The sequence below is a fragment of the Lynx canadensis genome, chromosome D1, assembly GCF_007474595.2.
Source record: "Lynx canadensis isolate LIC74 chromosome D1, mLynCan4.pri.v2, whole genome shotgun sequence".
NCBI classification, from domain to species: domain Eukaryota; kingdom Metazoa; phylum Chordata; class Mammalia; order Carnivora; family Felidae; genus Lynx; species Lynx canadensis.
In genome coordinates, this window is record NC_044312.2 from 110940979 (window position 1) to 110954986 (window position 14008).

Sequence of the window (14008 nt, forward strand, 5' to 3'; positions counted from 1 at the left end):
GTTCTGGCCTCCTGAGTGCGGACTCTTCCCGTCGGTGCCATCTTTCCTCTAAGACCACAAGCTGAAAGAATACTTACATGTTAAAGGTGGAGACGGAATCCCAAAAGCTCACACAGCTGACATCGTAGTAGCCTGTGGGGAAACATGGGGAGGCCAGCAAAGCCTAAAGCCTTTCACGGCTCCCACAGCGGCCCCACGCCCCCAACGTCAGCAGGGGTGCGGTCTCTCTGGCCCGGGGAACAGCTGGCTCACAAATACCACCACGGACTTGGCTTGGTTGACGGCGTCTGAACCAACTGGCCACTGTATTCAGAAGTAAGAATTACCTGAAATTTACCGCAAAATTGGCAGAAAAAAAAAATTTCAAAGGGTAGCGGTCACTCCTTAAATGGAGTAGCGATGCCAAATCCCTCTCTGTTCCGATTCCCCAATATGGTTGACCCCTGAACAACGTGGATCCACTTCTGTGTCAATTTTTTTCCGATAAATGCAGTCCAGCACTGTGAATGTGTTTTCTCTTTCTTAGGACTTTCTTAATCACACCTTCTGGAGCTTTATTGCAGAATACAGCATATCATACACGTAATATACAAAACTCACGTTAACCATTTATTTTGTCGATAAGGCTTCCAGTCAACAGTAGACTGTTGGTAGCTAAGTTTTTGGGGAGTCAAAAGTTGTATGTGGAATTCTGACCACACAGGGGGTTCAAGGGTCAAGTGCGTAAATCAGGAAAATCATTAGACATCTATTACATTCCGGTTCCAGGCCCGGGGGATACAGCAAAGGACAAAACCAGGTTTCTGCCCTCATCTGTGCTTACATTCTAATGAAAAAATCGCTGGGAAGTAACAAATTAGCAATTAAATGCCAGCACCTTGGAGAAAATCAAGCGGTTTCTAAGTGGCAGGGAGTGTTTCAGGTGACACAGGGGTGGGAAAGGGAGGCAGCAGAGGGTGTGCAGAGGACCAGCACAGAGTCCAGTGTGGCTGCGGCGGGGTAAGCAGGGAGGGGGCAGGAGGGAGACCGGAAGGGGTGCCAGAACATGTAACGGAGAGTGTCAAAGCCACTGCTGACACCTGGGCATGGACTCTCAGGGAGATGGAAAGCAGGACTGACGTGGTCTAAGTTACAATTTTAAAGGCCCACACTAGCCGCTTGCTATGTGGAGGAAAGCTCACAGATAAATGCTTTTTAAAAAGCAGATCTAATGAAGCCAGTAATAAGTGGGGAACACGAGAGAAAGCACCAGTTAAGAGGCTACTGCAATGAACCAGTGGCCTGGGGCAGCACGGGTGGCAAGAAGTCACTGGTTTTGGGATCTTTTCTGAAGGTTCGCAGATAGACAGGATCTGCAAGCGGACCGTGGGAAAGAGGGGACTCTAACAGGCCTCCAAATTGAAGCACAGAATTTACAGAGGTGGCAAGGACTACAGGCAGCTCAGGTTTTGGCAGGGGTCGGGGCACAGGAGTTGAGTTTCGGTCATGTTCGAGATGCCCAGGAGAGACAGACGCCAGACGGGCCGCTGGACCTAAGGGCCTGGAGTACTGGTCCAGGCTGGCCGGTGCCCTAACGGGACAAGATGCAATCACCCAGGGGGTGAGTGCAGGTGAAAGAAGGCTAAGGACACAGGGAGCCGCCCTCAGACCAGGACCCAGCAGCAACGGCAACTGAAAGGAGCAACTAGTCAGGGAGGAAAAGCAAAGAGCAAACAGGGACCAGCGCTTCAGGAAGCGCGTGACCGACTCGGGCACGGGCCGCAGACGCTCACAGGGCAAAGCTCTTTCAGGCATCAAAACTCAAGGGCAAGATGGGCCGCTGACGATCTGAGAACAGACGTGAAGTGTTGAAACATGGGCTCGTGGGGAAAGAGTTAGATGGCAGAGGGGAACATAGGGAATAATGAACAGAAAGAGTCCTAAGTCCTGTGTCATTTGTTTCAAACGAGAGAAAGCTGCATGTGACCGAAAGAATACATGTAAATTAAACTCAGGGGAGGGAGATGAAAGGAAGGTTAATTTGAGATCAGCATGCCTTCAGAGTTTATATGGCTCTTTTTTAACAACAAGTTTTTAAACAGATTCCCGGGGCGCCTGGGTGGCTCAATCGGTTGAGCGTCCACTTCGGCTCAGGTCACGATCTCGCGGTCTGTGAGTTTGAGCCCCGCGTCGGGCTCTGTGCTGACGGTTCAGAGCCTCGAGCCTGCTTCCGATTCTGTGTCTCCCTCTCTCTCTGCCCCTCCCCTGCTCATGCTGTCTCCCTCTGTCTCAAAAATAAATAAAAACATTAAAAAAAAAAAAAAGATTCCTTTTCTAAAGGAATAACAAAGAGCACCTGAGCGTAACGGGGCGTTCCTGAGGGGGCTGCACAAGCTCGGCTCCCTCTACTTTCCAGAGTGCTCACAAGAACAAGAACGGTGCAAGCAGGCTCTAAGGAAGGGCGGTTGAGGCAGCACTCGGGGACAGCCAGTATGTGTCCCTGAGAGGTTCACCCACTCTAAAGTCAACCGGAAAGGAAGATTCACTTCACGTGACTTCACTGGACCAACAGGTGGGGAAGGAATTCAGATTCTTCAGATTCTATCATCAACCCTGGATTTAAAAAAAAGGGTCGACGGGGCCCCTGGGTGGCTCAGTCTGTTAAGAGTCTGACTTCGGCTCAGGTCATGATCTCACGGTTCATGGGTTCAAGCCCCGCACTGGGCTCTGTGCCGTCAGCTCGGAGCCTGGAGCCTGGTTCAGATTCTGTGACTCCCTCTCTCTGCCCTTTCCTCGCTCATGCTCTGTCTCCCCCCCATCCCCTCTCTCAAAAATAAATAAATGTTAATAAAATTTTTTTTTAAAAGACCTGCACTCCAAGAGGACAATATTTAAAGACTTACAGTTGTATTTAAAGAGGAAACTTTTTAGGGGCACCTGGCTGGCTCAGCTGGTGGAGTACATGACTTGACCTCGGGGTGGTGGTTCAAGGCCCACGGTGTGTGTAGAGATTACTCAAAAATAAAAAATGTTTACAGTGCCTGCGTGGTCAGTTGGTGAAATGTCTGACTCTTGGTTTCAGCTCAGGTCATGATCTCAGTTTCCTGAGTTCGAGCCCCGCATTGGGCTCTGTGCTGACAGCATGGAGCCTGCTTGGGAGTCTCTCTGCTCCACCCCCTGCCCCCACTCACGCTGTCTCTGTCTCTCTCAAAAATAAAGAAACATAAAAAAGAATTTACAAAGAAGTTTATAAAGAAAAAAAAAGAGGAAACTTCCTATGATAATACCACTAAGGTAAGAGGCACACCACACATTTCAAATCACCAACAGCATTCCCTATCTTTGGGGGAATGAGATGAACATAAAAAAATTTACCCTCCAAATGTTTACAGCAAATCTATTTATAACTGGAAAAAAAAAAAAAAACCCAACCAAACAAAAAACCCAATACTTAAAAAATTTTCAAAGCAAAGCAGAGTTGTTTCACAGAAAATGTGCTTGGTTCACATCAAGTGCCTGCACTGTTCCAGCAGTGACAGAGCATCAACAAACGTCAATGTCCTTCTCTCCTTCCATTGTCCCTTTATGGGCACACAAGGGGTTATGGACCGTTGAGTGACTTCTGACTTAACTGCTCATGCTCAATTTGAAAACTCTGTTCCAATCCTTTCCTACTTGAATGTCTTAAACACAAACCAGAATTTTAAAAACTGTCAGTAAAATGAAAACAATGACTCTGAATAAATCAAGAATTTTAATATAATTCCTGTGACACCATCAGGAATTTTCTAACCAGGTGAGCCTGGGTGACTCAGTCGGTTGAGCATCTGACTCTTGATTTGGGCTCAGGTCATGATCTCAGTTGGTGAGATCAGTCCCCAAGTCGGGCTCTGTGCTGGCAGCATGGAGCCTGCTTGGGATCCTCTGTCTCCCTCTCTCTCTGCCCCTCCCACACTCATTCATGGTCCGTCTCTCTCTCTCTGTCTGTCTCTGTGAAAATAAACAAACATTAAAAAAAAAAAAAGGGGGCGCCTGGGTGGCTCAGTCGGTTAAGCGTCCGACTTCGGCTCAGGTCACGATCTAACGGTCCGTGAGTTCGAGCCCCGCGTCGGGCTCTGTGCTGACTGCTCAGAGCCTGGAGCCCGTTTTGGATTCTGTGTCTCCCTCTCTCTCTGACCCTCCCCCGTTCATGCTCTGTCTCTCTCTGTCTCAAAAATAAATAAACGTTTAAAAAAATTTTTTTTTTAAATTCTCTAACCAGACTACATGTTGAACTTGTCTCAGTTTATCTTCGAGAAATTATCCAATGGCAAAGAAACAAGTCCCATGTGGTTGAGAAGGTAGCACACGTTTTTAAGGTTTATCTTTATTATTTATTTTGAAAGAGAGAGAGAGAGTGCTAGCAGGGGGGAGGGGCAGAAGAGAGAGGGAGAGAGAATCTTAATCTTAAGCAGTCTCCATGCTCAGTGTGGAGTCTGATGTGGGGCTCAATCCCACAATTGTGAGATCATGACCCAAGCTGAAATCAAGAGTCTGACGCTTAATCAACTGAGCCACCCAAGCGCCCCTGCACACATTTTTAAAAAGCAGGATTAAAAAATAAATAAATAAAAGCCTGCCAGAGGACTTTTCAAAAACTTTACTGAGAAAAAACAGAGCAAACAATTTTCAAGTGATTCAGCTACAATATCCTAAGAAAACAATCCGAAACACCAAATAGCTAACAGAATTATCTCCGGAGAATGAGATCACAAGCAATTTTTTTGTTACGCGGTATATCTTTCACAAGGTTCAACTTCCCAAAATGAGCATGTATTACTTTTATAATAAAAATTTGAACACAGAGATATTAAAAGGAAAATAAGACAGACATCACAAAAATCCTTCTGCATCATTTTTATGTATGTCGTCAAAGCCAATTTCTAAAATCTTAATTATAGCAATTCAAACATCAGGGAAGTCTAACACGTGACTGAAATACTTCCACAAGTTTCTGACGCCTCTGCTTAGAGACCGTGATATTCCAGTACCACAGTCGCAGCCTCCCTGGAGCTTTATTGTTAAAATAAGCACAAGGAAGACAAACACAAAAGCATAAAAATGAAAGAAAGCACTGTCCAGAGAGAAAACAGCCCCCCCCCCCAAGAACAAAAGTGTCCCCCCCACCCCCACGGCCAGCAGTGACTGCACAGGCTAGGGTCAGTGCAACCCACCAGTGAAGTAAAAATCCAATTTCCCTTCTGGGGCCTCACATGTCCAACCTCCGTGCAATAGCAGAAACACAAGTAGTATCTGGAAATTGTTAAGAACTACCAGTAACACAACTTGCCTTGCTGATCCCCAAAAGGTCCTGCATGGTGCGGCCCTGCCCCTCTCCCCGCGCTCCAGCCGGACCTCCAGACACAGCCCGGGGCCTCATCCCTCTAGTGTGCTAGGCGTGTACACGGGCTCTGTACCTGGGATGCGGTCAGGCTGCCCATCAGTCCCCCCACCCCCAGCCCTCCGTCCCACAGGCTGCCTTCTTAGAAGCTTTCTCTTTCAACTGTCCTCGCTTCTTCGTGTAATTACTTGACGACACCTGGCTTTCCCACTGCAGCGGATGCTAGCTAAGGTGCACTCTGGGGTCACTGGAACCTAGCACAAGGCTCAACAAACCACAGGTCCGTTCCTATCACATCTCCCTTTTTAGGCTCAAACCTAACTGCTACATACAGGCCAACTGGTGATTAGTACTTTCTTTTGAATCTAAAGTTACAAAAGGACTCCACCATGATATATCAAAGAATTGCAAATCTGTCTTTATCAAATTATGCCAAATCCATCTGTAATCAATAGATATCCAAGGTCCCACGGAATTCTAAAATAATAATTCATACTATCAGGCCAATATAAGAAGCCCCCGCAAATCTATCAGAATCACGTGTGATCAATATCCCACGTTACAACACGCTAAGCCTAGAATACATTTTGACAAGACAGTTAAGCACTCGAGAAAACTATCGTGAATTTATGATCAGACTTGTAACCTTACAACTTGCTCTTATAAATACTGTCAGAAAGAAGTGTCATTTGCGAAGTCAGACGAGTAAGTATCATTTCTTCTTTTTCCCCAGGTTTTGTAGAGTCAAAGCGATCAAGCGTTTTGCTTCAGCCAACTTAACAGCATCCCCAGGCAGCCTCAGGTGGTAAAGGCCCTTCTGATGCGGCAAGAGATGGCACCAGACTGGGAGCAATTTCCCACAATGCATCGTAATGCTCCACCCACCCCCTTTCAGGATAAAATGATGGCCAGAGACAGGATCATGAATCATGCTGAAATGGTAGTGCTAACTGCTACAAAGGAGACTATAGTAGGCTGGAAAACGGTCCCCAAAGATATCGGGTCCTAATCTGGAGCCTGTGAATGTTTATAAAGCAAAGGTTCTTTGGAGAGGCAGTTAAGTTATGGGTTCTGAAACGAAACAGGTTATCTGAGTGGGCTCTCAATGCTATCACAAGCGACCCTACAAGAGGGCAGCAGAGGGAGATTTGACAGGAGAGGCAAGACGTACAAGCCTCCAGGGGGAGCCGTACCACGCCTTGATTTTGGCCCTGTGAAACAGCGGGCGGACTTCTGGCCTCCCCAGCAGAGAATACACTGCTGCTGTCTTAACACACCAGATTTGTGGCAGTTTGTTACAGCAGCCACAAGAAACTAATACAGAGACCATGACAAAGTAAACCAAAGGAAAAATGCTTTACAGTTACCAGACCCCCAAAACACATAAAATTGCAACGTATCACAGGAAAAACTTATAAACACCTTTTTTAAAAAGTTGTTTTAAATATACTTTTAAAAACGGTTATTATGGGGCACCTGGGTGACTCAGTCGGTTAGGCGTCCAACTTCGGCTCAGGTCATGATCTCGCGGTTCGTGGGTTTGAGCCCCGCGTCGGGCTCTGTGCTGACAGCTCAGAACCTGGAGCCTGTTTCGTGTTCTGTGTCTCCCTCTCTCTCTGACCCTCCCCCATTCATACTCTGTCTCTCTCTGTCTCAAAAATAAATAAACGTTAAAAAAAATGTTTTTAAATAAAAAAATAAAAACGGTTATTTCCCCCTTCAACTGCCATTATAAATCATGGCTACAGAGAGAGAGATACAGATTTTGAAGATAAAGCTAGCATCTCAATCACACATTTTGCTGAGGCACTGCTTTAACCCCAGATAACCAAGACCTTCCGTAGAAGTGTTACGATTGCACATTTGTTTATATTCATGTAAACATTTTACAATAAAAACGAAAGTTAAAACCCAGAGAGGAGATTTTTCATTTAGCAGAACATCTGAAACAGCAAAACATGCACTCCTGGTAAGTCCACGAGCAGACATCACAACACTTAAACCCACTTATTCGGCCACTGATCTGCGACTCAGTGTGTAATCAACCCATCTCTAATGGTTGTAGTATGAAATGTACTGATTCATCAGTCTTTATTTATCCACATCCGATATGTATCACAACAAAGGATTCGTGTCTCCAATTGTCTCAGTAGCATTTCCAAAATAAAGGTGTTAGCTGATGCGGTTGTCGGGAGAAATTCCACAGAAACAAAACAACCTGCTTCCCCATCTCTCCACATCTGACCCATTTGCTTACCTAGTAGAGCCTATAAATGAAATCAAGGATGCTTCCTTTGTTACTCTTCCCTAAGACCCAAACAAACAGCACTTTACTTTTCTATAAACAGATGCCACCTAGTGTCAAAAGTCTGTAAGTACAGCCAATAATTCCTCAGAAGATAGGAGGTAAGTAGAACAAAGAACAATCAATCCATTCTCACAGGGCAAAAACAAGGGTGACGAAAAACTTCCAAAAGGTGACTCTTGGGCCAGGTCTTAAAGGCCAAGACTAAGTCTGCAAGGGGCAGAGGACAGAGGGTTCAGGATGTGGCTCTCGATGGATGGGGGGTCAATGCACCTAGGTTCCGCTCCGGCCCCATTCATTACCCTCCAGCAGTACAGCCATGGACAGGTCATTCAACCTCACAAATGCCTCATGAGTACAATGAAAATAGGGCCTACCTCCCTGGTTTGGCACAGGATTTAACAAGCAGAAATTGCTAATAAAATAAAGATCTCCAACTATCCCCTCTTTTCAGGCAACAAACACGGAAACAGAGGGTCAGACAGGTTGCCGCATTGTTCACAAAACTTAAAACAATCAAGCAAATGGGGCACTTGGGTGGCTCAGTCGTTTAAACATCTGACTCTTGGTTTCGGCCCAGGTCATGATCTCACGGTTTGGGAGTTTGAGCCCCGCGCTGGGCTCCGTGCTAACAGCACTGGGCCTGCTTGGTATTCTCTCTCTCAACTAAATAAACTTAAAAAAAAAAAAAAAAAATCAAGCAGAAATTTGCCCTCCATTCCTTATCCTAGAGTTATGACTCTCTCAAGAAAAATATCGTATCACCATACCCATTAAAAGAAATACAAATTTTCAAGAGAATAAAAAAATACCAGATTTATGCTACAGAACAGAGACCAGCCTTGATTGTCTTACTGCTCCCGAAGAGAAGGGAAGGGAAGAGAAGAGAAGGAATGTGACTCTGGCAACAATGTATGATTACAAATCATACCAAACTACACCTTCACACGTCAACAACCAGAGGGACTACAGATTTTGTTACAGTGGAATCCCGCTTGATGTGTTTCTGGTGAAACATTTTTTCCTTACTGCAACTCCACTTTCTTTTTCAAGACTTTAAGTAATCTCTACCCCAACGTGGGGCTTGAACTCACAGCCCCGAAATGAAGAAGTCAAGTGCTCCTCCGACTCAGCCAGCCAGGCACCCCACTGTAACTCCACTTTAAAAAAAATAAATAATACTTCCTTCACTCATTACCATTTAATTCTCACAACCTGTGAAATAGGAACTTCTTTTTTTGGGGGGGTTATACAGAGGAAAGGTTGCAGAATTGTTCAACTGTACTCCGTGAAGTATCCTAGTGGTAAAATGCACGTGACTGGAGGCAGAGAGGAAATTAAATCAACAAGACCAGTGGACAGTGGAGAAAAAGCTCTGGTGTTTCACATGGAAGGTTGGCAAGACTTGGTAACAAATCAGACACAGGTGGTGAGGACCAGAAAGGAATTTAAGACAGGTCAGAAGTCTCTAGCTGGGGAGACTGCAAGACTGCCATTAACTGAATTAGGGACTAAAGACGGTTTATAGGAAAGATGAGAAAGCTTAAATGTGCTAAATTTGAGAAGGGGGTCACAACCCAAGTGAAGTGCTCATAAGACATCATAATTCAGGAGAAAAGTGGGGGCTGTTAAGACGGTAATGTTAACAAAAGGACTTTACAGGTTCCCAAGCATTTCAACGTTCTCTCAATTCAAAGAATCACAGAACTTCAGAGCTTTTTGCCTTGGACTGAAAGAAACAGGCTCAGGAGATAAATTCCCTGCCCAAAGTAATTCACTTCTGACAAGATAATATGCTACCAATACATGAAGCCAAAGGAAAAAAAAACTTGAGTTTTATCATGGGCAGTTAAATGGAAGGAAAGGAAGAGGGAAGAGAGAAGACATACAACGGGCAAGAGGCACACACTGGGAGAGAAACGGGGGTCTTGCAAAGCAGCACCCACTTAGTTTGGGGATAAGTGCAGTTAGGGGCCTGGCACATCGTCCAACACACAGCTAAGTAAACGTCTGCTCAAGACACGAGCGAAGAAAAGAACGTGGCAGGGGTGGCCTGGCAGTCCCCGCCACGACAGAGAGCCCTCTCAGCTCTCTTTTCCAGGCACCACTTTCACAAGATTGCTCTTACCAGCATCGGAGAACTGTGCTGGCACCTGTATGCCCATGTCACTTACGCCCGCCACAGCCCCTTTCCACGTGCTTGTTAACACTGAATAAAAACATTACGTTCTGCAACGTGCGCTCTCCATACAGTTAAAGCATCAAACGTGCACAACGACATACACAACACCCCCGCTATCATCCCCATTTTACAAATGAGAGCAGGCCCTAGAGAATCCGAAACAAGTTAAGCCAAGGCTGGGTTACGAGCCCGTACACCCTCGACACTATGAAGGAAGCGGCACAATCCTGATGCAGACAGAATCTTAGACATACCCGGCCCCGTATCTGAAGAGTAAGAACCCAGAACAAAAGAGGCACGGTCCCTAATTTCATGGAGCTCAGAGGACAGTGTGGAAAGAGAAACAACCCAGTAAGTATGAAACCACAAATTCCAGGAAGAGCCTTAAAGGGAACAAATAGGATGTTGGGAAAGAGAATAACGTGGGAACAGACTTGACATTGGATAATCAGGGAAAATAAAGAGCACATATATGGAAAAAAAATCACCTTTTTTTTGGGGGGGGGTGTCAAAAACACTCCTGATACCTATTTACATGTAAGCACCAAATATTTTCTGAGGCAACTGGCTTTGTCTAAATCCTCTTGGACCCTGAGTGAGGTTTGTTTTTCTCTTTTGAAGGGCAGAGAGGTCTCCATATGGCCTCTCTAGCCCCAGACTCCACTGGTTCACTAGCTGAAGGATCAGGCCCCCCTTTACTCCTCAGTGGGGAGAACTTCATCTTCCTAAGAGTAGGTTGGTTTTCTTGCTAAAAATACATATCGCTCCACATCATGCAATATCATAAGCATTTCCTTGAAAATAAAAATACTCCTCAGAGATCATTACGCTGTATCAGTTACTGCACCCTTGTTCTACAAATCAGACAGACAAAATGAATCATTCTGCAGACGCAGAATCCACCATTTATCAAGAACCTACTGGGAGCCATCAGGCGGGCACTGTTCGTGGTGCTGGAATACTGGTTGTGTCCGTGGAACGCTAGAGGGCGCATGTGAGCTTCAGCTTTTAGGAACATCAGGCATGGTTAACAGGGTAGGAGACCATGCAAATCCAAAGGGAAGCCCGTGAAAATTGGGTATCTGAAGAAGAGGGCAGAAAGGTGCAGTAGCGGAAAGAGGGATGACCCTTCCCTGAAGGGGCCTTCTGCCTGCGAGGCAATCCCAATGCCATCAAGGAAATTCTGCTGGGCAGGAGTTCTGATAAAGATGCTCAAGTTAAAACACAGGTGCCTGTTTCACCCTAACACATGACAGGGTTCACCGGCATGGCAATCCTTTGAGGCAGGTGAGACGGATACTGACACTACAAATGAGATGGCTGAAGCTCAGAGACAAAGTTGCTTTCCTGAAGTCAAATTGCTATTTGATGGTAAGGCTGGCTCTAAAACCCTAGTGTTTGAACTGACGTCTGGGGTTTACTCCAATACTTGAGCCACATGTGCATCACCCATAAATAAAGAGGCTTATCACTAGGGAATGCTCCCCTACGTCTGTTTGCTTTTTCTTCTGTGTACTATTGTAACAGAAAACAAAGACATCTTGTAGAGATGCGACTTACAAATAGGAGCCGTGCAGAAGTAGAAGCCATCAAGCTTTTGGAGCCACTGATAAGCTCTAGTCTCTCAACTCTAAAACCCAACTGACTGTAAGCCACAGATCAATTCAATAACATTTCAAAAAAAAAAAAAAGGAAAAACTACATAGGATATATAGATGAACTATGTCTTACCAATTAGAGATATAAGAAAAAAAAATTTTTTTTAAGTAGACTTCATGCCCAGCATGGGTTCCACCCTGAGATCAAGACCCGAGCTGAGGTCAAGAGTCGGACACTCAACTGACTGAGCCACCCAGGTGCTTGGGAGATGTCAAAATATTAAAATAGCCCTTAGAAGTTAAGAAAATAGGATAGCAATTAAATGTAAAAGATAAAATGTAATTTAGAATTGTAAGGGATCTCGAGATTAAAGTTCAGTTGACAAAGCTGAGGCTTGGCCCAATGTCTTATATAAGTAATGACAGAGCAGACTGAAACATAGGTACTGGTTCTTACTCCAATGGTCCTTCATCCAGCTCCAGAATTATATGTAATGTAGTCATAATTGCACACAATGCTAGAAGACTGTGTAGTGTCTGAGTCTGTCTCTCACACACATCCGACAGCCCAAAATCTGGCTGGCACCGGCGGGAGCCAGAGGCAGTAAGTGGCCAAACTGGTTCTGGGAACCCTTTAGCATGACGGATGCAAAACTGTGAAGCAAACCATAATTTAGAGCAAAACATAATTGAGAGCATCAATGACTACAGAAATTAGTGACTTTTTTTCTTCCTCTTGTGAGAATGTTTTAGAATGCAAATGGTTCCTGGTTCCATCACCAGCTATATAAAAATAACATATCCACTCTAACTCACTGCCTCCAAGCAATATGGGTGTCAAAAGTAGTTGTTTTTTTTTTAAATTTTTTTTCAACGTTTTTATTTATTTTTGGGACAGAGAGAGACAGAGCATGAATGGGGGAGGGGCAGAGAGAGAGGGAGACACAGAATCGGAAACAGGCTCCAGGCTCCGAGCCATCAGCCCAGAGCCTGACGCGGGGCTCGAACTCCCGGACTGCGAGATCGTGACCTGGCTGAAGTCGGACGCTCAACCGACTGCGCCACCCAGGCGCCCCTCAAAAGTTGTTTTAAGCTAACGCTAGACATTAATGCAGCTTTACAAAAATAAGGTTATGAGTCTTTTCTGTATGGATGGATTCTCTCCATGGCATTCCTTTAAAACAGTAAAAATCAGGGCACCTGGGTGGCTCAGTCAGTTAAATGTCTGACTCTTGGTTTTGGCTCATGTCATGATCTCACAGTTTGTGAGTCGAGCCTCCACTGGGCTCTGTGCTGTCAGCACAGAGCCTGCTTGGGATTCTCTTTGTCTGTCTGTCTCTCTGCCCCTCCCCCACTCATGTATGCACATGCAGTCTCTCTCAAAATAAACTTAAAAAAAAATTAAAATACAGTAAAACCTTGGTTTGCAAGCATAATTCGTTCAGGAAACACGCTTGTAGTCCAAAGCACTTGTGTATCAAAGCGAATTTCAAGAAACATTGGCTCATTTGGGATCATGTGACATCTGGCATCACATACTACTCGTACTGCAAGACACTGCTCATTTATCAAGTTGAAATTTATTCGAAATGTTTGCTTGTCTTGCAGAACACTTCCAGAACAAGTTACTTGCAATCCAAGGTTTTACTAAAATCCTGTCATGCAGTTAAATGAAGGTATATGTTATGAAAATTTGGGAATATGTCTGTTGATCAAAATAGATTTGTAAGTGATAAGTACTTTCTTCCATTTGACTCGGAAAAGAGAAACTCAGATCACATTAATAAATATAGGGTTAGATATTGGTCAGGAATGACCTTTCCTCTCAGCCAAGACTTCTATATTCTAGGAAATACCAAATTAGGGGGAAGAAAAGGGATTGCAATAATATCTAAAGTAAAAACAGATCTGTAGAATCTGGGGTGTGGGGGGGGAGGGGACGATGTAGAGTTGGTAGGAAGATTTTAAAGAAAGGTGTTAAACTTTCCCTCATTAAAAACCCTTTAGGGGCACCTGGGTGGCTCAGTTGGTTAAGCGTTCAACTCTTGATTTGGGCTCAGGTAGTGACCTCATGGTTTGTGGGACCAAGCCTCGTGTCAGGCTCTTCACTAACAGTGCGGAGCCTGCTTGGAATTCTCTTTCTCGCCCTCTCTGCCCCTCCCCCACTCTCACACACATGCACACCCACTCACTCCGAAAACAAATACACATAAAAACAAAAATCCCGGGCACCTGGGCGGCTCAGTTGGTTAAGCATCCGACTTTGGCTAAAGTCATGATCTCACTGTTCATGGGTTTGAGACCCATGTCAGGCTCTGTGCTGATAGCTCGGAACCTGGAGCCTACTTCGGGCTGTGTGTGTGTGTGTCTGCCCCTCCCCAGTGCCACACGCACACTCTTTCTCTCTCAAAAATAAATAAAACGTTAAAAAAAAATTTTTTTTTAATCCTTTAGACACAGGCACCTGGCTGGCTCAGTCAGTAGAGCTTCCCACTCTTGATCTGGGGGCCATAAGTTTAAGGTCCACATTGGATGTAGAGATCACTTAAATAAATTTAAAAGTC

General features: G+C 45.0%; 1 protein-coding gene across 5 annotated transcripts in view; it reads right to left on the reverse strand.

Annotated features, from left to right (window-relative positions):
• Window positions 1-14008, reverse strand: part of KMT5B (lysine methyltransferase 5B) — a 58614-nt gene that overhangs the window by 40734 nt on the left and 3872 nt on the right. Inside the window, exon 1 of one of the 5 annotated variants that reach the window (XM_030333663.1) lies at window positions 78-1127. The exons of 2 other annotated variants lie outside the window; for them this stretch is intronic. In XM_030333663.1, the coding sequence (XP_030189523.1) occupies window positions 78-79 (2 nt within the window). In that variant the 5' untranslated portion in view covers window positions 80-1127. Of the gene's footprint in view, window positions 1-77; window positions 1128-14008 lie in introns of those variants that run through there. 2 more of the 5 variants (XM_030333662.1, XM_030333666.2) reach the window with 2 other exon arrangements.